Source organism: Dipteris shenzhenensis, chromosome 23, assembly GCF_047967505.1.
Source record: "Dipteris shenzhenensis isolate YYH24624 ecotype China chromosome 23, Dip_SZ_1.0, whole genome shotgun sequence".
NCBI classification, from domain to species: Eukaryota; Viridiplantae; Streptophyta; class Polypodiopsida; order Gleicheniales; family Dipteridaceae; genus Dipteris; species Dipteris shenzhenensis.
In genome coordinates, this window is record NC_141618.1 from 25382234 (window position 1) to 25410176 (window position 27943).

At 50.8% G+C, this 27943-nt stretch overlaps 1 protein-coding gene across 4 annotated transcripts in view; it reads right to left on the reverse strand.

The window, feature by feature from the left end:
- Window positions 1–27943, reverse strand: part of LOC147887161 (uncharacterized) — a 191011-nt gene that overhangs the window by 128737 nt on the left and 34331 nt on the right. For 3 of the 4 annotated variants that reach the window (XM_087394692.1, XM_087394690.1, XM_087394694.1), the window contains exon 2: window positions 18801–19006. In XM_087394692.1, the coding sequence (XP_087250818.1) occupies window positions 18801–19006 (206 nt within the window). The remainder of the gene's footprint in view (window positions 1–18800; window positions 19007–27943) is intronic. The other variant, XM_087394693.1, reaches the window with a different exon arrangement.

Genomic DNA, 27943 nt, shown 5'->3' on the forward strand with positions numbered 1-27943 from the left:
TGCTCTCTGATCAAGCAAATACCGGCTGATGAGCCCTTGCTGCAGCAAGGCACTCCTGAATCCAAGCATCTGAAGGCCGTTTCTGCTCCTCCCTCTGCAAAGTTGCCAACTGCTGGCGAATACCAATCTCACATCTGAGAATATCTCGTCTCTTGGTACAAGAACCTGAGAGGTAGAAGTCGCTAATACCAGAAAGGGCAGCAGCTACCTGTGATGGCAATGGCTGCCCACCCTAGACATGAGAAATCCATATCTGCAGGGCTGCCTCTGTAAGGTCCTCCTCTGTGTACAAGGCATCTAGAATCCTGATGCTCGCAAATCGGCCTCTCAAGTGAGGCTCTGAGATAGCGAGCACAACAAGAAAGTGGTTTGAAGTGGAAACCCTAGCAGCAATGCATACCGATCCACCTCTGTCAAGTGCCCAATCATCTACATAGAATTTGTCAATACGTGCATGAATAGGCATCTGCTGCCTCATGTTCGACCAAGAGAACAGGAGGGACTGTGGCTGAATAAGAAAGGCATCGTCCAACCAAGTATCTTTGCCACAGTAGTGAAAAAGGAAGGCATCCCAAGCTGCTCTCTCCAAAGAGTGAAGTCCTCCTTCTCTACCCCCTTTTTTGTTTGACAGTAACTCAACCATGTTAAAGTCACCTCCAATCACCCATGAATCCGCAATGGGGGCTCAGGAAAGCAAATCCTTCCACATAAAGACACGTTCCCCTCTAATGTTGGAGGCATACAGGTTAAGGAAACCAACCTTACACCCTCCAATCAAGAGAATAATCCACTGAACTCTAGAGGGAATAATGACTCCGTGTCCAACAACCAAGGGGAGAACTGACTGTGAAACTGAAATAGAAGTGCCCCCCCCGGTGCCCAAGGCAGGCGACCAAAAAGTATGACCAGAAAGCAGTTTGCCAAACTTAGAGCAATCACTGGCATCCAACTTGTGTTCCTGGATAAAAAGGATATCAATAGCACCTCCGGTGACACCTGGATGAAGCTGATTCCAGATCAGCTTCCTACGGCGACGGTGTGGAACTCCGCCTAGGCCCTGTATGTTCCAGCTGACTATCCTCATCGACAGGAGGAAGAGTGTTTTTTTCATGTCCAACATGATGTATTTCCGCATTGAGTTTGGTCTCGTGGGCTTTTTTCATACTTAATAGAAGTCTCTCTAATGAAAAAAAAAAAAAAAAAAGCTCACCCGACTCCAAGATGTTCGCTTACTAGGGCGAGGTTTCTTCCAAGTCATTTTTTATTCACCGGAGGCTGCGAGTGCTGTGCTCAAAGCCGGGTTCTTGCACTTGGGACATAGAAAGATTTTTTTTTATCCTTTCATGCTGGGCTTTGACCCTGTGGAGGCGGCCAAGAAAGGGATTTCATTTTTCGTCCGATAACCCGGTCTCCCACAGGTTTACCATCACTTACTCCTCGTGATTGGGGAGTACTTTGGTATTGTCACTAAGATCCCCCCCTTCCCTGGTTTGCCCTCGACAGCTGCATAGGCGATCAAGTCTGACTGAGTTCTTAGAGTTAGGGTCCTTATATTGGACCATAATTTATCAGATGATCATATCATGCTTCAGCATCCAGATGGTTGTTTCTTTTGATAGAGAGGGAGATTGCGGGCAGACAGGACTAGTGCAGGATTTGCAGGACCGTTGGGCATTTTGCCAAGGAATACCCTAAAAAGAAGAAAAGGCCCAAAAAGCCTTTAGGTACAACAACTCCCCCTAGACCTCGATAGGGAGGTGGCACAGTTCTAGCACTCCTCAACCTCGACAGGGTGTTGGTACAATTCTAGCACCTCCTCCTCGACCTCAACAGGGTGTTGGTACAGCTCCTCCATGTCAGAGCGCTCTTCCTTGACAAAGTGCTCCCTCAGTACCTCCACCTGCTTCCATGGCACATGTTGTTCCCCGATGGGTTCCGGTTCGTGTGAGGCCCTCACACCCTCCAAATCAAGAGGCCACCATCCAGGCTGCCATCTCCTTCAGAGCTTTGGATATTCCTGTTCTCGTTGCTCCTGTTGATGTTGCACGTCACTCGGCTCAAGACGCTAGTGCTCCAGTTGCAGCCTTGGCTGTAGTTTCTCCCTTTGACTCCGCGTCGTCATCAGCCCCTCTCCTTGGCCAGGTTCTTGATGATATCTCTTCAGCTAGAGAGGCCTCCGCATCTTTCCAAGATCTTGGCACTTTAGATCAGCCACTTCCCTCAGCTCCCTTCTTGGAGAGACGAAAAGGGATTGTGTACACTATTGATCTGCTTCCCTTTGAGGGGATTCTTCCCACCCCAATGATGGGATCCCCTGCCTTGTGGATAGGTGTGATAGTGTTGAGGGTCCAAGTGTGTGGGAAGTCGAGACAAACTGCTTCATTGAATAGCTTTGCCAAGATAGGGGCTAGGATATCAATCCCATATGCAACAAACTCGGTGCATAATTCCTCATGATCCTTCGCTCGGCCATTATGAAGGTTCATGACCGCATCTTTGATGCCTCCCTTAGTGAAAAGAGTGTGAGAAGTAGGTTGTGGTATGTGCGAGAGATCAGGTGTGGGCTGGTCGGGGATGTCATAAAGTGTGGGGTCGTAGTTGTGCTAAACTTGAGTGTCAGTGAGTGGTGAGGGGGACCGCCGTTCAAGAAACCGTTGTCAAAAGTCCTTGGAATTACTACTGAAAAGGATGTTCAATAATTCATCCGCATTCTGGCGAACAAAGTTTCGTTTCTTTTGGCGAACTAGACGATGATACTCGCGCAACGTGTCTGGTTCGACCGTGTCATGATTTGAGGCGGGGTTGTCAACAAACAGCCTTACACTCATCATCGTACCACCTATTACATGGCACAGAACCTAAAGGCGATGGACGGTTAGAACGTGTGGTGTACAGGAAGGTGTGAAGGGCAACTTCGTGCTATGATCGGCTAATCAACGTGGCCCGGTCCTCTAGGAGGGGTATGTGGTCAATATAGGTGAGTAGAGTATAAAGCCGTGCAGAGTACGTGGGTGAGAGGCTGTGGTCAAAGTGTATGTCATGATAGGTAATGTAGGTGGGTGGTGTGGTGGGTGGTAGAGCAAGACGGGGAGTGGTGATGGTGAAGAAGAGATATGTGTGATCAACCCTAGGTGGTGGTGGTGAAACGGAGAAGTCTGTGATATGTGATGTGAAGGCAAGGGATCCCAAGATATAATCAACTATGGTAGAACCCCCTCCATGCAGAAAGCAGGTGAAGCCGTTGGAGGAGCGCCATCTCTCAAGACCATTATAGATAATGAGATCGTGTCGTACCTAGATCCAATAGTGCATGTCCATAAGAAGTGATAGGGGCCCATCTATCAGCAGACACCCGTGATATGCCAGCATCAGCCAGATCTATGTCCAGAAGTAAAACAACATCATCTTGAAAATCTAGGAGTGGCACCTGGCGTGCTCCTGTCCTCGCATTGAAGTCCTCCACCAGGAGAACATCTCCGCGGCTCGAGAGATCTATGATATCATGATAAGGGGTGTATATGGTGATATCTCAGCCTTCTCCCGTACTGCCCTGGCAAAATGTGAGGCCTTTGGTGGGAAGTAGCAGGTTGCTATGAAGAGATTGCGGCTGGTAGTGTGCCATAGTCAGATCCAAAGAAACCTAGAGTGTGGATCTCTCCTCTCCACTGAGATCGCCCCAATGAGGGATGATCTACTACTCCTCCCTATCCCCGTACTCTGCCTGTCTCCCTCGTCTCCCCCCTGTAGGATGACTCCCAAGTGTATCCACTAACCATTGGTAAGGGGCACTTTGGGCTCTGATGTGTCTCTGTGTAGAAGACCATGTCTTTTCCTATGTATGACTTCGAAAAATTCCTAGGCTCGGATCATAGGGTACCATTACAGTTCCAAATGGTGCAAGCAAGAGTCTTAGTATCCTAAGTCTCATAGACCCCGCCCCCCTATGTGGAAGAGCGGTTAGGTGGTCGGCATGGTCCGGTAATGAGGTGCCCATCTCGCACTACTGCTCACTTTTCCTCTTTGCGAGCTGCATCACGTAGCTACAAAAGGGCGCGTCTCTCCTCTATCTGTAAAGGAGTCATGTCCTTATCCATAGATATAGTGGGGTGATCCCGTAGAGCCGATCTACGTCGCAAAGCTGACAGGCGTGCCTGAGTGTCCCTGAAGCGTATAACAAGAGGCTACTCTCTGTTGTGATATGTCCTCACTCGCCATGCTCCCACAATAGCATTGTCAGTGTGGTCGCCTCGAAGGTGGTCGCGTCGCCCATCGATGCAGTTTCTGTCCATGGGATCCCTTGGACTCTGATATTGAGAGCCGTGGTGGTCCTCTACTGCTGCTCCAAAAGGGTAGCCGAAACAATTGCCTTTGCAGGTTCCCGCCTCACCACATCTACCCATTTGGATGTCTCTGCTATGGCCAACTACATGGTGGCTATCTGAGCCTCCACGGCGGTTGCTGTAGGTGTACCCCCCGAGGCTACGGAAGAAAATTCCTTCCTGAGCTCCACGATGTCCTGTCTAAGCTCCTGAATGCTCTCGTGCCCGAATGCTACGTACCTCCATGATGAGGAGAGACTCCCATAGATTTGGTGGGTCCGCTAGTGCGTAGCACGGGCCTCTCGGGATAGAGAAGTGGGGGGCTTGATGGTGGGTGATGAGATGATGAAATGAGAAAGTGGGGATATCAATGAGGGGATTCCAGTCAAGTACTGGAAGGAGGGCTAGCTCAGAGGGAGAGGGGAGGGGGAAGAGAAAGAGTACTGTAAACCAGTATACGTATCTGGGGACTCTGAACTGGGTAATGGAACAGTCGTAGGTGTAACAGTCGATATGGTTGTCAAGGTAGAGGCTCCCGTTGTAGCTGTCGAAGTTGATGATGAGGATCCCAAGATGGATGCGGGTGGTGATGATGATGAGGATGGTGGCCCCACTGAGGTAGGTACTGTCTAGTCTTCGTTATTGCTTTGCTGTCCACACCGAGTGCACTCCTGTTGACGCGTGTGTTCACATCCTCTAGAGTAAGCTGTTTTTGAATCCTATCATCTTTCTTGTTTCTCCCCTCGTCCTTTTCTTTGTCATTCTCTCGCTCGCCTTTCCCCATGTTGCTGATTCAAAACTATTTCTTTGTTTTTATATTGGTAGGTATGTGGCAATCACTTGCAACCCCTCATGTGGGCCCGTCAGCCCATGCCCACTCCATCATCAACGGGCAGCCGGCCAAGTGGGAGAAGCCTAGGTGAAGGGGAATCTGGAGGCGAAAGGCCTAGGAGGGGGCAGAGCAGGGAGGCCTAGGTGAAGGCAGAAGGCCTAGGAGGAGGAGAGAGTAGGAGGCGGGAGGATGGAGTGGGGAGGTGGAGGCCTGGGTAGGAGGACGGCGCAACAAAGAGGCGAGGGGGCGTAGTAAGGAGGCGGGGGGGAGCAGTAGACGGAGGGCAGTGTAGGAGGTGGAGGAGAGCAGTAAGGAGGTGGGGGGGGGAGCAGTAGGTGGAGCGGGAGGGAGCTGCACGGACGGGCAGAGAAGGCACAGCGGGGTAGAGAAGGCGGCAATGCGGGTGGAGGAAGTGGGAGGAGGGTGGAGCAGCAGTAGCGCAGGTGGGGGCAGCAGTGCAGTCAGAGCAGGGAGGCGAGCGGAGCACAGTGAGTAGGGCGGAACTAGTTGGAGGGGCTGTAGTCGGAGGGGCGGAGGTAGCTGGGCGGGAGAGGTTGCCGGTGAGCAGCCAGGTGGCTGCACGAGGGAGGAGCTACGGGAGGGCGGAGGGAGGAGCTTGGTAATATAACATGAGAACCTGTAGCTGCTCCACACGGGCCCACTCTGTATCTAACAAGTCTAGCCCCCAACATGGGCTGCCGTACATCCCTGCTGGGCGGATCAACGAGTCAAAAAGCAACCCCTTGGTCCATGGATCCTAAAAGTGCGAGTGGAAGCACTGCCTCTCTAGTCTGGCCAAGGAAACATATCCTTTGCTCAAGCGTGCCTACATCGCGGGTCTCATAGTGAAGAAAGGTCTGGAGCTGCAGCACTGTGTCAAGCTCGTCAATGTAGAGGCTAAACACTGTCTCGTCTCGTCTATGCCAAGGAACCTACCCCCCCTGTGTCTACATCACTGTCTCAAGCTCGTCAATGTAAAGGCCAAACAAGGTAGGCAACAATGGACACCCTTGTTTGACCCCGATAGTGCTCGTGATCTCGTCTGTCTACCCAGATCCTGCTCGAACTCTGCCTAAACTCTCTCGTAAAGTGCCATGACAGCCCAAATGATCTCCTGGTACTAACCCAAGTCCTGTAGGCGCTGTATGAGGCGAGCTCTCAGAACCTTGTCAAATGGCTTGTGGAAATCCACAAAGCAATAATAAACCCTATGTTTTCGTGCCCTCACCTCCTTGATGATACATCTGAGCGTGAGAATGTGGTCCATGGTACCATGATCACGCCGGAATCCGGCATGTCCTGCTGCTCTCAGTCCTCAACACTCCACAAATTTGCTGACCTCAGAATCAAGTGTGAGAGGTTAGGGACTGGTTGATTTGGGATGTCATAAAGTGTGCGTGCATAATCAAACCAGACCTAAGTGTCAGTGAGTGGGGAGGGGGACTATCCTTCTAGAAATCTCCGCCAAAAGTCCTTAGAGTTGTTACTAAACAAAATGTTTAGTAGCTCCTCCTCGTTCTGACGAGGGGGACTGTCCTTCTAGAAATCTCCGCCAAAAGTCCTTAGAGTTGTTACTAAACAAAATGTCTTTCTGTGTACCAGTCTACGGTACTCACATAGCGTATCTGGTTCGCTCGGAAGACTGTTTTTGGTTTTGAATCTGAACTGATGGCGTAAAGCCTTACACTCTTCATCGTACTAGCTATTATAGGGTATAGTCCCAGGGGGTGGTGGGTGGAGCGGTTTGTGTGGGGTAAAGCGTGAAGGGAAGCCTCGTGTAGTGAGTACCAGGGCAGCACGATCCTCTAAAAGGGGTATGAAGTCAATATAAGCGAGAAGTATGTACAGACAGCCAGAGTAAGTAGGTGAGTGATCGCGGTCAAAGCATATATCATGGTAGGTGGAGTAAGAACTTAGTGGGGTGGAAGGTGCTATGCGATGTGGAGTGGAGATGCTAAAGAAAAGATAAGTGTGATCAGCCCCTGGAGGGAGAGGTGTTACAGTGAAGTCAGTGATGCGAGATGTGAAGGCAGGGGATCTTATGATGTAATCAACAACACTGGAGCCTCCCCCATGTGGGAAGCACGTGAAACCACATGATGCGGGCCATCTGTCAAGACCATTATAGATAATGAGATCATGCATCCTACCGAGGTCTAATATGGCCTGCCCATAAGATGTGAATCAACCTCGTTTGTTAGCCAAAACCCATACCATACTTGCCTCCTCAAGGTCAATGTCTGGCAGTAGAGTGGAATCATCCCTGAAGTCAAGGAGTGGTACCTGACGGGCGCCTGTCCTCGCGTTGAAGTCCCCCACTAGGAGGACTTCTTCGTGGCTAGAGAAGTCAACAATGGACTGATAAAGAGCAGCAAATGGAAATGTCTCATCCTCACCTCAGATATCTCTGGCAAAGTGGGAGGTCTCAGAGGGAAGTAGCAAACTGCAACAAACAGATCCTGGCTGTCCGTGTGCCGAATCCAGATCCAAAGAAACCTGTGGCCTTGGGGTCTCATGGTCAGATGGATGTTGTACTTCAGAAGGGGATAGTAAAGGATTACACAAGCTCTTGGCGGGTGCCTCATTGAGGTACAGGGTTTGCTTCCAGAGAGCAAACATATAGGCAGTACAACAGTCTGGTATGTACTTGATATTTTGCATTTGAGTCTTCATAGCATGCTGTGGAAAGACTCTGCTCTTCATTTGTCTCAGGTGATACGCGATTGGAAGGAATTGGCCTTCTTCGAAGGCAGAAGGGGAAGTATTGGTGCTTCTTCAAATCTCGGACGCAAATTGCTAGAAGGTGATGGACAAAGAGTACTGAAGCCAAAAGAGTACCTGCTTGAGAACTCAGCGAGAGTTCATGGTCCAGGTTATTTGGAAATATTCATTGGTTGCAGACCTTGCCAAAGGAAGGATGGATTGAAACAGACCCTCAGAGCATGGTGCCTGGAAGAATCCAGGTTGTTCACTCATTATGAGGGAGATAACTGGAAGATCGTGACGGCTGGATTGCTTGAGTTCGAAGGCGGGAACATGACTAAAGGAGGTGGTGCCAGGAGGTGCTACCAAAGATGGACCTGTGTACCAGGATGGTGTGCGGAAGCGGAACCCGACCTGGTGGAGCACGAGCCACTGGATGAAAAGCCAGGAAAATATTTTGACACCGAAATGTTCTAGAGGACTACGACCAGGGAGTTACTGGAGCATCGTCATTGACGTGTTGGCATTGGGCCGAGATGTGTCGGTGAGAGGGGGTGTTGGAATGGTCACCTCCCCATCTGTAAGCCCCCATATGAGGAGAGCATGGGGAGGTAGACCAGGGGATATTGGCGCTGCCACGTGGGCAGCACATGAGCTGCCATGTGGGCAGCACACAGCAACAGGTAAAGGCTGCCACATGGGCAGCACACAGGCTGTCATGTGGGCAGCTATCCAGACATGGCCAATGGGCTAGTAAGAAGGGTACCTGGCAAGTCGTGGAGCTCCTGATGTACGGGGCAGACACGTGGACATCAGGGACCTGCAGCCGCCTGATTGTACAGGGATTTCCAGCAAGTGTAGGGAGCAGGGTACAAGGCTGTGCAGACTTAGGACAGGTGGCGCTGACATCAGCATGTGTACAGAGCAGGGTACAAAGCTACTATACGGGGCTGTATGAGGCCACGTGGAGCAGCAAATGGGGCTGCTAGTGGGCAGTGGCATGCCTTATATAGGGCTGGGCCCTTGCCTAGATTGGAGGGCCAAAGGCCCTAGAAGTGTGGGCCAAAGGGCCCTGGTTTTAGAGCCCTTAAAGGGCTGACTGGTCGGCCAGCCTGGTCGGCCAGTATGAAGCTGACTGGTCGGTTTTTATGACAGGCCCCTAGGCCTATAAAAGGAGGGCCTCCAGCCCTCATTCATCATCACTTGCACCTTGTGGTAAGATCAGAGGACCACACCATTGGTGGGACTCTGAATCTATTTCTTTTGTATTGTGTCCATAGCTTTGGACGGAAATGTATTATTTTGGTGGTTTCTCTATCTGGCTGGTTCATTGTCTATTGATGAGTCTGCACATCTGTTTTATGCACATATGCGTAATGTGCACGTAGCTCTCTTATATATAGTGCCATTCATGAGCAAATAGCATCATCTACAATCCCCAAAGCTTGAAGTTGTGAATTGGGAGGATTTCATGGGACTAAGTCAAAGGCCTTGCGAAAGTCAACGAATTAGAAGTACACCACCTATTTTCAATGCCTAGCTTGCTCAATGAGAACTCTAAAGGGAAGATGTGATCTAGCCTAAACGTTGTCTAACCTTCTGTATGCAATGTGCATGCTTGCCCGTTCAGCCTTTTCATGGATGTTATCTTGAGTGTTGATCCATATACTTTGGCTATCAAATGGCCTGCCATGATGGCCCCATAGGTACAAATGTCAATAGAGTCTCTTACATTGTGAATCGGAACTATGGTGTTGATGGTTCATGCTACAAGAAAGCCTCTATGGAAGGATTCATTGAATATTTGGCTAGGATTAGTGCAAATATCTCCCAACCATGAATTGATAGTTCTATTGAAAGGCTCTTGTGATCTTGGGAGTTGCTTCTTAATTGATTCCTTATAGTCTGGAGTAGTGAAATGAACTATTAGGGTGGAGAATATCCACATTATATAGTTGGGACTAGTTGGAGAGATAGAGAGAGAAAGAAAGAAAGAAAGGTTATCAAAGTCTTTGAAAGACCGAAGGGTCAATGACTTTCAAAAACATCGTGAAGTACTCTCTAATACTTAATGCAAGGGGTGTTAGAGCATATAAATTGCACTTGTGATAGTGCAATTGCTGGTGTAATTTCATGGTCTAAGAGGACTTTGAATGGCCCATTGAGACCATAACATATAAGGTTGATTTTAACCTAATGGTGAAGTTAGTATTGCCCCACTTCTTTAGTAAAGAGACACTTTATGCAACATCCACCTTTATTTGTATGGCGCTTTATACAAATATAAGTTGCCAATAATTGGGACGGGGTGCTATCCACATATGGCATAGTAGTTTCAGTCAAATCAGTTTGGAGCATTTTACAACATTTTGGGAGCTTACACCATGATTTAGGTCAAAATGAGTATTACATTTCAATGAGGTGTAGTAGAATGATATCAATTAGAGTCCATTTTGTGACCCTTTCAATTGGTTCCTGTAACGCTTGTATATCACATGGATACATCTAGAATCTTCAAACGACACTTGGCATTTAATTGGGGTAAGCTGGAAGCACATTTAATTGTTGGGACAGGGTGGAAGCTCGCCATTACTCACTTATGTAGACTGCGAGGAGTCCTACATGTCGACAATTTGCACCTCCATGAATCTTCCGGCATATTCATATGGAATGCAGCCAAGCCCCTCATATGTCTACAGTCTCTTGCAAAAGATGTAGACATGGGTCCGGAACAACATGGGAGCTCAAGGCGCTGGCGACATCAAGGGCGCGATGGGGTAAGGGGATGATACAGGTGCATGACGGGGGTCGGAGGTGACGTGCGTGCTCAGAGGCACGACGGGGTCGAGACGGATGTAAGAGTTCGAGGGGCCGACGTGCCGAGGTTCGGGAGCGACACATGCGCTCGGGGATTTGAGGACGCGATGAGGGTCGGGACGGCATGTGTGCTCGGGGGGTCAGGGGTCGGGACCGAAGCGAGAGATCAGGGGTTTCGGTGCCGTCAGAGGCGCGTTGAGGTCTAGGAGTGACGTGGGTGCGACACGATGTCCGAGACAATGCGAGTGCTTGGTGGTTCGGGGACACGAGAGTGCTCAAGGGGTAGGGCGCTCGACGAGGGTCGGGATTGACATGGGAGATTGGGGTGTCGGCGTTGTTAAGGGCATAGGGCGTCAGGATGACATGGGTGCTCGGGGCAACGACGGGGTCTGAGATGACGCAGGTGCTCGGGTGTGCGACAGGGTCTCGACTTGACGTGGAGCCAGGGGCCTCGGGAAAGGCGGGGGCACGACGGGGTCGAGATTGATGTGATAGCTCGGGGGGCCCACAAACGGGGTTATCGAGAGGGACATGTGTGTGCGGGGGTCGGGGGCGTGACGGGGGTCGGGACAGTCCGGGTACTCGGGGCGTCGGGGGTCAGGACTAATGCAGGAGATCAGGGATTGACGCCGTCGAGGGTGCGACGAGGTTCGGGTGCGCAAGGTGTCGGGATGATGGGGGTGCTCGGGGGCGCAACGGGATTCGAGACAACGTAGGTGCTTGAGGGTTGGGACGCGCGACGGGGGTCGAGGGCATCAATGGGGACGGGACGGGAGTCAAGGGTGACGCAGGTGGGGCACCAACGCTGGCAGGGGGCGAGGATGACGCGGGTGCACGACAGGATTCGGACCAATGTGATAGCTCTGGGGGCCGATGTTGAGGTTCGAGAGTGACGCGTGTGCTAGGGGATAAGGGGCACAAGGGGGGTCGAGATGGTGCAAATGCTCGGGGTGTCGGGGGCGCAATGGCGGTCGAGACCGATGCGGGAGATCGGGGGGCCGGTATAGTCGAGCGTTCGCAGGGCATCAAGATGGCGGGGGTGCTCAGGGGCGTGACAAGGTTTTGGACAACGCGGTTGCTCGGGGGGGTCGGGCGTGCGACGAGGTCCCGACTTGACACGAGAGCTTGTCGCGCGCCGGGGGTTGGAGGCGACGCGGATGAACGACAAGGGTCGAGGGAGACATGGGTGCACGACGGGGTCGGGGCCGATGCGACAACTCGAGGGGCCATCGCGGAGGTCGGGGAGCGACATGTGTACGCATGGGGTCAGGGACGGGGATGATGGGTCTAGGTGTTTGAGGCGTCGAGGTCGCAACGGGGGTCGGGATCGACACGGGAGATCGGGGGCCTGTAGCGTCGAGGGCATGGCGGGGTTCGAGTGCACACGGCTTCAGGATGACGGGGTGGTCAAGGATGCGAGGGGGTTTGGGAAGACGTGATTGCTCGGGGGGTCAGGCGCGCAACGAGTCTCGACCTGACGTGGGAGCTCGAGGTGCCACCGCTGTTGGGGGCAGGGGGCTATGAAGGTGCGCGACAGGGTCAGGATCGATGCGGCAACTTAGGGGATCGACGCTAGGGTTCGGGAGCGACACGTCTATGTGGGGGGTTGGGAGCGCATCGAGGTCCGAGAGTGACACGGGGGCGTGACGGGAGTCAAGACAACGCAGGTGCTTGGGGGGTCGGGGACGCGACGGGGTTCGAGACAATGCGGGTGCTCGGGCGTGCGGTGGGGGTCTGGTTCGATGCGGATCTTGGGGGCGCATCGGGGTCTAGGAGGTGACACAGGTGCACGACGGGAGCTCGAGGGTCGGTGCCGGGGTCTAGGAGTGACGTGTGTGCGTTGGGGGTCCAGGGAACGACGGGGGTCAGGACCGACGGGGGCTCAAGGGGCTCGCGCGGGCACGACGGGTTTTGGGACCGGCGCGGGTGCTCGGGGGGTTGCACTTCCATTCACTCAATTGAACCTCCAAATGCTTGTCTTACATGCCCCCTTATTCTCCATAATTGTCCTTCCATTTACTTAACAATTTCTTTTGTTTCCAATTAGCTCCAACAGTTCTCTGAGGGGAAAATTTAGCCCTTCAGAACTTCTATTTGTAATTAGGAGATTTAATTCTCTGTGGAAGAAGGTGTGAAAGAAAGAAAGAAAGAAATTTTATTAGAGTCTTCGGAAGACCGATGGGTCTATGAGACTGAAAGAAAACCTGATACAAATCACAGTAAGGGTGGAGCTACTGAAACGAGCATCATCACCCATGCTGAATCCTAAGTCTGATCATACATAATCAAATCAAATACATCTGGATGTAACAATGAAAAGAAAAGGACTGGAGCGGAGCGGAATCCTCCGTATGTCATGTCGCCCTAGCTGGTGCATAGCCGGTGATGGGACGTTGGTGCTCGTCAAGGGGTGTTGTACGTCTCGGTATCCTGGACGAGGCTCGAGGCAAGACCAGAGCCACCGTGACTCCCGTGGGACGTATCCTGGGTCTAAACAATGATGAGAGGTCCCTTGAGTGATCTGTGTGTCCCCTCAATGTCTCGTGTGTCGTGCTGCGATCGTCAAGTCGGAGTCTCTGTCACGTCTGCAGCTAGAGACTGGACGATCAATGTCACTCGATGGGTAGAACTCTGTGATCCTACTCTGAGAGGTGTCTAATGATGTGGCAAAGCCCCGTCCCCTGAGTAAGTACTCTCTGTGTCGGACCCCCTCGTGAATGAAGGCCGCGAGGCATCTCTGATTTGGGTAGGCGAGGAATCTGGAAAGGAGCCCAGAGCTACTGAAGAGGCAGTGGTAGTGACCTTGGATCTCGTTGTACATTGGGCACCTGAAAATAAAATGCTCCTCCGACTCGACCTCTTGACAGTCGCACAATATGCATAAGCGATGCTCCCTAGGAATCCCCTCTGCTCTGCCGCTCTTTATGCGGAGGCGGTGTGATGATACCCGAAACTGTCCGATGGAGATCCGTAGTGAGTGAGGCATATGAAGCTCAGTGTACCCCGGTGGTGTGATGAATCCCTCCTCCAAAATACGAAGACAGTAATCTCTATAGAAACTCAGCTTCACTGGAAGCTCCCTCAGCTCCAACCAGGTCCTAAAGGTGTGTAGCTGCAGGAGATCCTCACGAATGACCTGGTTGGTGTGTGGCCCGATCGGGATGGTGGGTGGGAGTACCGGAGGAGCATCTAAACTGTACTGAAAAGGAGGTATCCTATCGATGTGGAACCCTAGTCTCAGAAACCATCAGTGAGTCCGTGCATACCAGCATCGCTCGTCTCCCTCTGCTGCCAACCTCATGGAGGAATCGAGAGCCAACCATGGCAACCTCTGTCTCCCTGATGTGCAGTCCCCATATGATCTGACCTGGTGTAGATATATAATGGTCTGAAAGTTTGCATCTAGCTGGAGTGGAGAAGCACCAAACTCGGCCTGAATGATGTGATGTGGTACAGACAGTTTCCCCCGGATCATCCGTGAGAGCATGAGGATCTGCAGGCGCTCCACCCATGTCCACTCTATCTTTGACATGTCAGGCCCCCAACAAGGGCTGCCATACATACCGGCTGGTTGGACCAAGGAGTCGAAGAGAAGAGCCTTGGTTCGAGGGTCCTGGAAGTGGGAGTGGAAGCTTTGTCTCTCTAGCCGAGCCAGTGAGGCGTATCCCCTACTCAGTCTGGTTGCATCGCTGGTCTCATCGTGAAGATCGGGCCGGAGAAGTTGACCCCCAAGTAAGTGTATGAGGATACGATCTCAACTGGTGACCCACCAAAAGTAGAAGTAAACTGCTTCCGTTGCATGTTTGCTCGAGAGGTGTTAAAGATCATGACCTTGGTCTTGCCAAGGTTGACCTCCAAATCATGGGATAAACAAAAAGCCTGCAGTGCATCCAGGTGTCGCTGGAGCCCCTCGGGTGTGGATGACAAGAGTGCCACGTCATCTGCATAAAGAAGAATCCTGATGATGATCCCGGCAAGTGAGCAACCGGTCCCTCCGAACGCGCCCATGAAAGTCTCAAGCTCATCGATGTAGAGGCCAAACAAGGTCGGTGATAAGGGACAACCCTGTTTGACTCCTATGGTACTCAAGATCTCATCTGTCCAACCTACGCCTGTCCGAACTCGGCCTGAGACTCTCTCATACAGTGCCATGACTGCCCAGATGATCTCCTGATCAAATCCCAGTGTCTGTAGGTGTGTGATGAGATGAGCTCGAGGTACTGTGTCAAAGGCTTTGCGAAAATCCACAAAGCAGCAATATACCCTCTCCTTCCGTGATCTGGCCTCCTCAATGACACTCCTAAGTGTGAGTATGTGATCCATAGTCCCATGGTCTCGCCTGAAACCGGCCTGACCCTCTGCTCTGAGCCCTCTCATCTCTGCGAACAGGCTGACCGACGCATCCAATACAACTGCATAGATCTTGGACATCACATGTCCAATCATGATAGTCCTGTAGTTACTCGGGTCCATGGGATCCCCTATCTTGTGGATGGGGGTGATGGTATTGAGTGTCCAGGTGCGGGGGAAGCCAAGGCAAACAACGTCATTGAATAGCTTTGCTAGGATCGGGGCTAATGTGTCGATCCCATATGCGATAAACTCAATGCATAGCCCCTCGTGATCCTTAGCTCAGCCATTGTGCAATTTTCAATGTCGCGTCCTTGACTCCCCCTCTGGTGAACAACGTGCAAGTGGTGGGGCGACGTGTGTGTATGAGATCTGGAGTGGGCTGGTGTGGGACATCATAAAGATGGTGTGCATACGTGTGCCAGACTCTCGTGTCGGTGAGGGGTGATGGAGACCTACGCTCAAGGAATCTCCGCCAAAAATCCTTAGAGTTGTTGCTGTACAAGATGTGCAGCAGCTCCTCATCATTTCGACGAAGAAATGCCTGCTTGTTCCAACGTACGAGATGTCGGTACTTGCGTACCGTGTCTGGTGTGTTCGGGAGGTGACATTTGGTTTCAAGTCGGAGCTGTCGGCGATAAGCCTTGCACTCTGCATCGTACCAATTGTTACAGGGTACAGAACCAAGAGGTGGTGGTGTAGTGGACCGTGTGGTGTGGGGAAAGATTTGGAGGGCAGCCTCGTGGAGTGTGCGACTAATTAGGGCAGCATGGTTCTCTATGAGTGGTATGTGATCGATGTAGGTTAGGAGTCTGTTTAGGCGTCTAGAGTAGGCCGGTGAGAGGCTGTGAGCAAAGTGTATGTCATGGTAGGTGTCGTGCTTCCTATGTGGTGTGTGTGGTGTGGCTAAGCGTGGGGTGGCGATAGTGAAGAATAGGTATGTGTGATCAGCTCCTGGAGGGAGTGGTGCTACGGTGAAGTTGGTGATACATGAAGTGAAGGTAGGGGATCCCATGATGTAATCTACTACACTAGTGCCCCCCCCCATGTGGGAAGCAAGTAAAGCCACCTGAGGAGGGCCATAGGTCAAGCCCGTTGTAGATGATGAGATCATGCATCCTGCCCAGATCAAGGAGCGCGTGTCCATATGGTGTATCCCGTGTCGGTTCGATGAGGTCATGGTCATACCTGCTCCGTCTAGGTCCATGTCTGGTAGCATGATAGAGTCGTCTCGGAAGTCCAGGAGTGGTGCCTGGCGCGTGCTCGTCTTGGCGTTGAAGTCCCCAACAAGGAGAACTTCCCCGCAAGCTGAAATGTCTAGGATATCCTGATGTAAGGGTGCATATGGCGATGTCTCACCCTCCTCTCGTGCCACTCTGGCGAAGTGGGATGTGTCTGGCGGGAAGTAGCATATTGCTATGAAAAGGTCACGGGTGTTTGTGCATCGGACGGATCCGGATCCACATGAATCGGGAGTGTGCGTCCTTCCTCTCAATGGAGAGGGAAGACCTGTACAATACTGCGACCCCGCCTGATCCTCGGACTCCTCCTGTATCCCTCGTCTCATCCCTGAAGGCTGACTCCCATGTGTAGCCACTGACTATCGATAGTGGACGCTCTGGACTCTGGTGTGTCTCCGTGTAAGAGACTATGTCTCGTCCTGTATAAGACTCCAAGAAGTTCCCTGGGCTTTGACCATAAGGTACCATTATAGTTCCAAATGGTGCAATCTAGGGTCTCAAAAACCTGAGTCTCATAGGCCCCGTCCCCCTAGGGGGTACGGGTGGGAGCCCGACGGGTGCCGGTCAACAACCTACCATCTCGGACCACGGCCCATTTCCCCTCCTTGCGGGCAACATCCCGCTGCTGCAGAAGAACTCGTCGCTCCTCAATCTGTAGTGGTGTCAAATCCTCATCCATGGACAGGGTGGGATGCTCTCATAGAGCGGCTCGGCGTCGGAGTGTCACTAGTCGAGCATGTGAATCTCTGAAGCGAATGACTAGGGGCTGCTCTCGGTTGGGATCTCTCCCAACATGCCATGCTTCCTGTATGCCATGGTCGGGGACCCCCATGGTGGTGGTCACAAAGGTGATCGCCTCCTCCATGGGCATTGTAGTGGTGTTGGTGCTGTCTTGCATGATCCCTCGTATCCGGATGTTGAGGGCCTTTGAAGCCCTCTGCTGCTGCTCCTGTATGGCCGCTGAAACGGTTGCCTTTGCGGGCTCCCGTTTCACCATGTCCACCCATCTAGTCGTCTCTGCTATAGCTGACTGTATCGTGGCTATCTGTGCCTCCATCTCTGTGACTGGGGTCCCTCCAGGCGCTGCTCTGAGGGTCCCGAGCTCCTCTTGAAGCTGTGTGATGTCGTGCCTGAGTCCCTGGATAAGGGTGCCCTGCTCGTGTATAACATGGGCCTGCTCCTGGGTGTAATGCGTCAGCTCTACCTGACGGGCCCGGATGCTATGTATCTCAGCCTATAGGGAGTCCCAAGCATCTGGTGGGGGCCTAAGATGTCCTGGTCCAGGTGGGAACTGGATCTCGAGAGGGGTTGGAATGAAGGTGGGCTGCTGAGGTTGTACTGAGGGTGGGGACAGCATGATCTGGGCGGGGGAGTGGTATGTAGGAGTAGCAAGGCCGGACGAGGTGATGAAGGGTGGCTGACTGAGAGGTAGAGGTGATACGAGGGGAAAGTACTGTGGAGCCATGGCCGGTGGGGCCAGTGGTGAGGCTACTGGAGAGGAGACTTGTGATGATAATGCAAGAGAGGGGGAGAAGAGAGGTGGCGTAGATGATGAGGCGGATGATGGTGGTGAAATAGTGGTGGTAACCATAGAGGTCGAGGATGTGGTGAGAAAATGCAAGGAAGTGCAATGCAAAACAGGCATAGCTTTGTCTGCCTTCACCTTCCTTCATATGTACTACATTTTAGTTTTAGTGCTCATTGAAATTACATCTTCTTTCGTAGCTCCTGCATTCTCTTGTCATTCACATGTTCTCCTTCATGGGTGCACAGTCAAAACATTTTTACCCCATATGTACAGTCCACCACTTTTGCATCACCATTGAATAGGTGTGAACTTTGTCTTGCACTTGTTGCTAGACTTTCAGAGAGACGTTGATGTAGATAGGTAATAAGCATGGATCAGATTCTGTCCCTCAGCTTTATCACTATTTAGTCTACACAAACAACTCTGTATTCAAAGACCATCCTGCCTACTAGCAGCTCTCCGAATCAAGAGTGAATTTTGCTTAACAGTCATTTTATGACCTTGCTATAATGCCTGTCACATTCTTCCGCAAAATTTTACTGGAAGTCTACTTGCACTAAAGCTAGGATCAGAATCAGCGAAGAAAGTTTGTAGGACAATATATTCCTGACAGCCACCTCAACCATTGCTTCTATACAGTTATCACTGTATTTGTAGATCACACCAAAATTTTGGACCACCTTGTGTTTGCTTACTTGCACAAGTATCCTTGATGATGCTGGAAAGGAATAAACTTCCACCTATTTTGACAACTGCATAGTACTACAATTGACCATTATGACACATCACACTTAATTCGGGAAATCAAGTCAGCTCAGCAGGAGGTACATGGCGCAGAGCATGAATCAAACGAGTATTACAATTTCTACACAAATCAACACCATCAAAGAGAAAAATACAATAGCTTCCTGCCCTTCATATGGTTTTATATTAATATTGTCCCATGCCTGCTTCTAAAACTTTGGTGAAATTTCAGGAACAACTGGAGTATAAGAGATGAAACAACTCACTTTACTCCATCTGTGATAAAGCCTTGCCCACAGGAAATGCGTTGCAAAAGGATAAATGAATATTTCCTATTCAGGAAGGAATGAGACCCACAGTGATGCTTTCTGTAAATGTGTGACTCCAAAACTCTCATTGGACGGGAGCTCCGAAAGGTGTGGTGGCATCGTGTATCAACCTTGAAATTCCCGGGTTTGTACCATAACAAACACTGTTACAAGAACATAACGACCATTCAAATTTCCCCTCTTAAGTACACCAGATGAACGTGTTACTGAGCACTATAAAGAATCAAAGTGCTTCCATTGAGAAATGCCAGCTTGAGTCTCTGCCACTTATTCTAGATCTTTAAATTAAAAGTAAACTTATCCTTCATGCAAAAAAAACACAATGCGTCCCCCAAAGAAATCCACAAAGCACATCTTAAAGAATTAATATTCACTATCCACATATTGAGTGGACAGAAAGGATTACTACACTTGAACAATGTTGCCCTCTTTTACCTGCTTTATTAATGTGCATGCCATAAGTCACTTGACCACACCATAAGAAAACAGGAAAGAAAGAGAACGCATTAGCTGAAGGCTAGATTTACAATATCTTGTGTAAGGGTTCTTTGGCATTTTCAACATTAGCAAAATGCAAGAAGACATGCCTGAATCACTTTAGGGGATTCCTTCTCCCAGCTGCATATGCTTCGAACAAGAACATGTCCTGCAAATCCTGGAAAAAGATAGTCTCTCCAAAATCGATCCCACTTTATGGGGCCGAGAATGAAATGGCAATAAGTCCCATGACAAAAAGGTCCTCTCCAGCGGTGTTTTGTTTCATGCTTATGATCTTGCTGGAAAAGGCATAAAGTTCCCAGTTCTTGTGAATAGCAATGGTCAGGATCTAATTAGTTAGGTTGGTGATCGGTGCCACTAAACACCAAGAATGGTCTTGGCTAGCAATCACCTGAAAACTGCTTTTGGCCGCTGGCAAAAGCCACACCTGTACTGTGAGATAACAAAGGATCTCAACCCTTCACACCTCAAAACACATTATGACTCTAGGACCTCTACAAATATCCTGCATTGTACACTCACTGTGCAAGATATTGGGCGTCCTTCCAGCCTCATTTTTAAACTACGTATAAGTCATAAATAATCAAATTGGCTTATGGAAAAATCTTTCCCTGTGGCGGCATGACTTGCACAACAACTAAACCACATACTAATCTATGAGAGTTGTTCTTTAAGTTTGGAGATTGATGTCTATTGATGACCTGATAATTGTTAAGGTTAGCATGTAAGGATCTGGTGGTGGTTGTTAATGGCATGAACGTCTGTAAGACGAGGGTAGATAGGAATTGAAGACCCTTGGGGTCTTTTTATAAGCTGGAACGTCCTTCAGGTGAGAGAAATACTACACCTCCTAATGTTATGGTTGAGCATCCTGCTTAAAAGTCTTGTATCTCACTTTTGTAGGCCATCATCTCCCGGTCGTATTGATGCCCTTTGGGCCTTGGTATGTGCCATGTAGCTTTAGTTATTGGCACTTAGGTCACCTAGTACTTTTAGCGTCTTATGACACCTAGTACTAGTGGTACCACTAGGGCACTGTCCTAGCATTCCCCTTTATTTTGTACTTTGTACTTTCATTTGTTAGTTGATGTGACGGCTTTCAGCGTTTTGCTCCACGTTTGTACCTCCTTCCCCTTCCTTGAGCCTAGAGTGGTATCAGAGCGGGTTGTTTGATTCTGGCACAAGCATTGGCATTGCACTTGCTTCCCAAAGTGTGCGCCATCCTACTACCAGCTTCGATTTGCATAGGCCTCAACGTCGCACATGCCTTAGTGTCGCTACTTTTGTACAAACGCCTTTTTTGCAGCCATTTGCTCCTGTGCTGCGCTGCTTCCATACAACTACTGTACAACTCACCGTACGCTTGTATCCTGCAGTATTCCTGTATAACTTGCATGGTATCTATAGGTAATCAACCGTGTAGGTAGCTATCCGTACGCTGCACTCTACTCTGAGGCGACATCTTTTTTGTTATAGCGTAGCTCCATCAACGTACTGTCGTACAACCCTGCGTCAACACCGTATAATCGTACGAACGGCACACCATCCGTAGACTGCAAACAATCTATCGTACGCTTGCACGTAATTTGCCGTACGGTCAGAAGTCCGTCCGTACAATGTATTCATCTGTACATGCATTGTCCATACATCTTCCATACAACATCGTCAATCGTCAGCAATTTGTCCATACACTGCCGTGTACGATTGCCGTTTGATGTTGTCTACACAGTACCTGTCAAACTTGGCACAATCTGGGGCATTCTGTGTTCATTGACAGATTTTGTAATCAGATTTGGACATTTGCAGATATTTGGGGCTTTCCATGATTGTAGATTTGCAGGTACTTTTTCTCTCAATTTGAGTGAGAGAATCTCACATTTGCTATCTCTAGCAGTCAGATTGGTCTATTTTGGCATTTTTGCAAGACATTGCAGTCAGATTGCAGGATATTCTCAGATTTGCAGGTTATTTTGCCACATTTGCTCAAATAGCAGTGACATTTACCTGCTTTGATCTGAAATTGGCGGATTTCAGTGAAATTGACAAGAAATTGCAAGAAATTGTAGGACATTTGGTCACATTTGCAAAGTTGTAGCTTAATTTGGGGCTTTTCCACATTTGCCCTCTTTTTGGCCATTTTGCCCTTTCAGATTGTGGGGCTTTTGCCTTAGCTTCTATTTGTAGTGATCTTCCCTTGATTCAGCTCTCATTTGGTCACATTTACAGTTGAAAGCCTTGAGGCTATTTTTGCATCACTTGGTCAGTGCACTTTTACTTGTGCTATTTACAATGGTTGGCAACAACAATGATTTGTTTGGCGTTCTCCGTGAAGATGATAAGTTGGATGGCACCACCTATCCTATGTGGTCCTACCTTATGAAGCATATTCTAGTTGCAAGAAAATTTTGGAATATTGTTTCAGGTATTGATTTGAGGCCAGCCAATGCTCAAGTGGCTGCCCCTATTGCTGGCACTCCTCCAGGGGGGAATCTTCCTAACTGCTCTTCCTCTAGTACTCCTGTCACTACTACTCCTACTCAGGATTAGATCAGATGGGACTCTAGAGATGCAAATGCAAACTCATGTATTGCCTTATCATGCAGGAGAATCATTATTCCACACATCCGTTCATGCACGACAGAAAAGGATGCTTGGGATAAGCTAGCTTCTCTTTATTAGGTTCGCAATGAGGCACGGGTTGCATATTTGAGAAGACAATTGCAGGAACTCAACATGCAAGGAAGTGACTCAATGGATACATATTTAACAAAGGTCAAGGACCTCATGGAGCAACTTGCAAATATTGATGAAGTGGTGCCTAATTCTCAGCTTGTTAGCAGTACATTGAATGGACTGCCAGACACGTATCAAGGGTTTGCTACAACCCTTAGACTTGTAGCCAATGGAAATCTTGATCACTATCATTTGATCAGTTAGTCACTTTGCTTTTGCAGGAAGAGCAAAGTCGTGCTAATAGGCAAGCTACTAAACCTGATCATGTATTTGCTTCACAGCAAAAAAAAGGAAAGGCTTCCAAGCCTATGGGCAAGCCTAAATATGTGCCTAACAGTGGTAATTCCTCCAATGTATCTCAAAATACAGTAGATAAGTCAAAGAAGAAAAGATGCAACTATTGTCGCAAGCCGAGGCATGAAATTTCAGAATGCAAGAAGTGCATTGCTTCGGAGAAGAAGAAAGCAGGATTGACAGTAAATGCCTCACATGCAATCGAATCCCATGAGCTAGCAGATGCCTCACATGTACATGCTCTCCAGGATGATTGGGCATGGGCTGCCATTGCTCTTTTGATCCCTCCAAAGTTGATGCATTCTTTTTTACTAATGATGCTCAGTCTTGGTATTTTGATAGTGGTGCTTCCAAGCACGTCACCTCTTGCAGACAGTTGTTTCATTCCTTGGCTAATGCACCTCAAGGGGGGACTGTCACATGTGCTGATAATGCTTCCTATGCTGTAAAAGGAATTGGAGATGTGCAGCTCACATCCATTTCAAGCTATCCTGTCACTTTGACAAATGTTCTTTTTGTCCCTGGAATTGAAGTCAACTTGATTTCAATTTCAGCAATTGCCACTTCAGGTTTCAAAGTGATTTTTTATGGATATAGATGCCTATCGTGATGACAATGCCATAGTTCTCACTGGCACTTTGAAAAAGGGGCTTTATCACCTTGATTATCACTCAGCTGCACTTTCTATTGAAGCATTTGCTATTTCAGAATCACAGCTTGCTGAAACTCATCTTTGGCATGAGAGAATGGGTCATCTAAATTATAGAGCTCTTGCCAAATTACATTCACATGGCATGGCAAATGATGTACCTCAAACTCACACAGTTTCCAAACATGCATGTGAGGGTTGTCTTTTGGGTAAGAAGCATCGGTTTCCTTTCCAAAAGGATTGTCCAAGATTCTCACAGAGGAAATTGCAGCTAGTGCACAGTGATGTCTATGGCCCAATGAGGACAAATTGCATTGGAGGGTACAAATATTTCATGACTCTAATTGACGACTTCACAAGATACTGCTGGGTATATGCTTTAGAAGCCAAGTCTGAAGTGTTCTCATGCTTTTAGAGGTGGCTGAATATGATTGAAAATGAATTAGGATGCAAGCTTGTCGCCCTCAACATAGATAGGGGGGGAGAGTATATGTCACAGGAGTTTGATGCATTTTAAAGGGTATTAAAAGCATCCCAAGAGAGGGGTGAAATGTTGCATTAGTAAGGCCCTATGATGATGACATGTGGCATCTAGATCCATCTAGGGAGATGGGGCTTGTTGAAGCTAGAGAGAGAAGAGAATGAACTATTCACGTATGCTTTGTAATTCGAATTCTCTGTTGGCTCTCTCTCGGTTTTCAGCAAGGTTGGCTGGGTGGAACGATAGTGGTGCTTCTCCCGTGATCTGTCTGTAGGAAATAGAAGTCAGTGTGTAACAATTGGTATCAGAGCGCCAGGAAGAGCTCAAGGGATGGACGAATTTTGAGTTGAGCTCTCTTGCAGCGTGATCTAACGGAATGGGAAGGGGTTCGTGAGCTGTGACGAAAGCTACGAACGGTTTATTGTTAGATGCTATCAGTTGAAGGGCGTATCACTTGATCGTTGGTAGCGGACAGTAGGCGTGGAGCGTAGGTGTGACGAATTTGCTACGCATGACGCCCAACGGAGAAACAGTCAAGGGGCTCGTGACCTCCACATGACGGGCAGATTTGATCGGCGCTGACCTGCGACGTGGTACGTGAACAGTCCACATAACGTGATCGACGAATTAACCCGTGAGCAAGGTGTTGGCGCTGCCCGTGGTCTACGACGAAATGGAGGCTTAACAGTGATACGTGTTACGGGAGGCCTTCGATGAAATTCGTGGATGAGCGACGCGCAGGAAAGATTACGGAGGTTATGGGGAGCCTGTTTTTAAAAAAAAATGTTTCATCATTCCGTCACTTCGTCACTTCGTCATATGGTCAAAGCCCTCCAACGTCACGTAAACAGCTCGTAGGCAGACGTATTAATTGCGATCGGGAAGTTACTTGGGGCTGCAGGGTTCGAGATATCTGGCTACGTGGCTGGCTGGTGGCCCGTGACAGTTTTGACCTAATTCCCTCAGACAGATTTCGATCAGACAGCTACGCCTTGGCAGATGAAAAGAGGAGCGCATCATTTGTTTGTGGAGCTGAGGCAAGAGCGAACAAGACCAGGGAGCACTTTATCTATTTTCCCTTTTGGTTTTCGTCATTTTTGTTTTGTCAGAAGCAATTTACGCTTTTGTGGTTGTAGCAGAGTTTGCGGTTTATGATGCTATAGCAGGGACAGATTATGCTTGAGGCTATGCCTGTGTGTTTCAATCAGAGTTAGTTTGCAGGAGCTTCCCTAGTATAGGGAAAAGCGCTATTTGGGATACATGCCTGTGTCAAATGCCTAGTCAGTGTGCATGTGGGATTGCAGGAATTCCCTAGTATAGGGAATTGTGTCAGAGTGTCAGCACATTGAATTGCGTCAGTTTGTAAATACAGTTTTCTAGCGGTGTTTAAAAAAAAACAAAAAACAAAACAAAACACCCATTGAACTGAATGGAAGGAACTCGCAAGTTTGTGTACTAGTAAGTACTCTCGTAGCGCTCCTGCGAGCTTCCCCTCCCCCCCTCGCCGTTAGCCCCTACCTCCCCCCTCGCTCCCCCACCCCCCCCCCCCCCCCCCCCCTCTTGCTGCGACCACCTCCACCCCCCCCGCTACCCCTCGCCTCACCTCCGCCCCAGCCGCCCCCTCGCTCCATCCCGCCCCCTCGCTCCTTCCCGCCCCTTGCCTCCGCTCGCTCCAACCCACCCCTCGCCCCCTCGCTCCATTCCGCCCCCTCGCCCCTCGTCCCTCCCCCCCCTCGCTCCAACCCGCCCCCTCGCTCCATCCCCCCCCCTTACTTCCGCTCCATCCCGCCCCCTCGCTCCACTCCGCCCCTCGCCCCCGCTCTAACCCCCCCCCCTCGCTGCCGCTCTAACCCCCCCTCGCCGCCGCTCTAACCGCGCGCGTCGCCTCGCCGCCGCCGCCGCTTTTTTTTTTTTTTTTTTTTTTTCCACCCCCGCCTTTCCAACTTCACCCCCCCCCCCCCCCGCCCTCTCCGTACTCCCCGCACCCCGCAGCCTTCGCCCCGCCCTCAGCTTCGACCCCTCCGACCCTTCATTTCGCCTCGCCCGCCTCACCCCCAGGCTCCACCGCCGCTTCATCCCCTTCTTGGGTGGCAGCCTGTTTTTCTTCATCGGAAGCTTGCAGTTAGTCTTGGCGGTATGGCGGCCCCCAGCCCGGATCCGGAGGCCCAGTCGGACCCTCCCTCTCCAGATGCCTACCGCGTTATCCTGACAGAGCAACAATCATCCCGTGTTCAGGCGGTAGCCAGTGACTTTGCTCGTACCTCTGTTTACGGTAGAGTCATTGGACACTCCCCCTCCAGGTCTACCATCAGGGACTGGCTCCAGTCCACTCTCTTGCTAGAGGATGGCCACATTGAGGAGGTGGCCCTTATGGGAAGGGGCATCTTCTGGCTCAAACTCTCCAGTGAGAAAGCTGCGAGCAATCTGGTAGCCGGTTCCCCATCGGTGGATGGGAAGATCATCATGATAGTCCCGTGGTACCGTGGTTTCAGCGCAGCGGATTTCGATACTCGGTTCCGTATACCTCGCCACCCAGTGACACTCGTTTTTCCAGGGCTTGCTACTGAGCTGCGGCCGATTGTCAGGGACTTGGGCTCCCATTTTGGCTGGGTTATGCACGACACCTTTGCCGATGCGGTGACCACGGCAGGAGCTCCCCGAGTCCGTGTGGCTGTGGCGGATCCTGCGACTCTCCCTGCAGTGATCGAGATCGTTACAGGTGCCGACAGTATCACCCAGAGCATGATAGTCACCGGACAGCCAGGTCAGTGCCTGCGGTGCCATGGCTTTGGGCACTTGGCGGCTGCTTGTCCACGCTTTGCCAGCTCGTCTCGACCCTCCCCGCCCCCGCCCCCTCCGCCCCCACCTCCCCCCCCCGGACAGCCACGTCAGGAGGAGCCGAGGCAGTCGGAGCCTGGGCCAGAGGTAGTGGGCGGTTGGACCGAGGTTCGAAGGAAAAGAGGAAAGAATAAGAAGATTTCGGATAAAGGCAAGGAGGCAGAGGTTACCACTCCTGCAGCAGCACTCCACAGGCCTGACAGGCAGATGCCCCAGGGACCTGGGAGAGCCTCTTCTTCGACGGCAGCCCGCCCTCCACAGCCTCAGATCCTCCTCTCTCCCACCCCCCCGCCTTCTCCCCGGTTTCCCCAGTTTCCCCCCCCTTCGCCCGCCCCGCAGTTTCAGCCCCCGCCTCCTTTTCCTCAGTCCTTTCCCCCCCCCCCTCCCTCTCAGCCCCAGGTCCAGATGCATCCTCATCCCCCTCCCTCCCCTGCTCCCCTCGCCCCTCCTTCAGAGTTAGCTGCACCGTCGCCTTCCCAGCCGAGTGCAGCCTCCGCTCCACCTCCTCCACCTTCTCCGCCAGTCGCCTCCGTGGAGCCCGAGTCGCCTATCCCGCAGCCTCCTCCCCCTCCTCCTCCGCTTGCAGGACACCTGGTGTCTGTACCATCAGTGGAGCAGGTTTCCCTTCCCGCTAGCCCCTCAGTGGCAGACTCAGCTGGGTCTCAGCTCCAGGAGAGAGAGCTCCCTCGAGACTTTTACAGATCTGGCCCCTGGGACTACCTGGATGTGGCCGACCTTGGGACCTTCCCGGCTTGTCTCGACATTAGTATCTTCATGCTCCGCAAAGGGGCGGATGGGAGGCTTGGTGCCTTGGCTCCCAGGGATGGCCCTAGCTTCGCCTTCACGTTCCTCAGCGATGGCACCGAGACCTGGACAGACGACTCGGTGTGGGAGGCTCTCAGAGAGCAGACACACGCCCAGATTTGCTCCTGGATAGGCCCGTCCGGTGGGCAGCTCCTCGAGACTCAGTGGTCCGAGGGCGATGTGCGCTTGCGGTGGCGTTGCGCTGCCAAACGTTTCCGATTGATCGTGATCCTCAGACCCCCCCTGACATGGCCTCTTCCCCAGGATGTCAGAGCTTGGTCCCAACAGAAACTCCGAACCTTCTACGGGATGACTGCTTCAGAGATCTCGAGCTGGCTCGAGAAAGCATTTGTTCATGGCACTAGAGGCCTCTCGCCTTTGCTGAAGGTTTTGAAGAACGGGCAGGACGACCCCGTCTCCCCCTCCAAACCTTCTCACAAGCGGCAGCGTCTCCACTCCGATCTGTCTGATTCTTCTTCGACTTCTTCTGCGAGCAGACAGCTGTTCGCAGCCCCCCATCCCTCTCCATGAGCCTACACCTCGTTTCCTGGAATGTGAACGGGTTTCACTCTTCGAGTACCCGTGGTCCCAGGAAGCTCATTCTGCGTCAGGAACTTCAGCCTGCAGTGATTGGTCGATTGGATGTACTGCTGCTCCAGGAGCACAAGCTTTCTGCGGCTCATGCCCGTAGCTGCGGGAAGGTTCTCCCTGGACGCTCCTACACTTATTGGGAGCCTTCGATCGGCGCACAGGGGAGGAGCGGGGGGGTCTGTACCTCCGTGT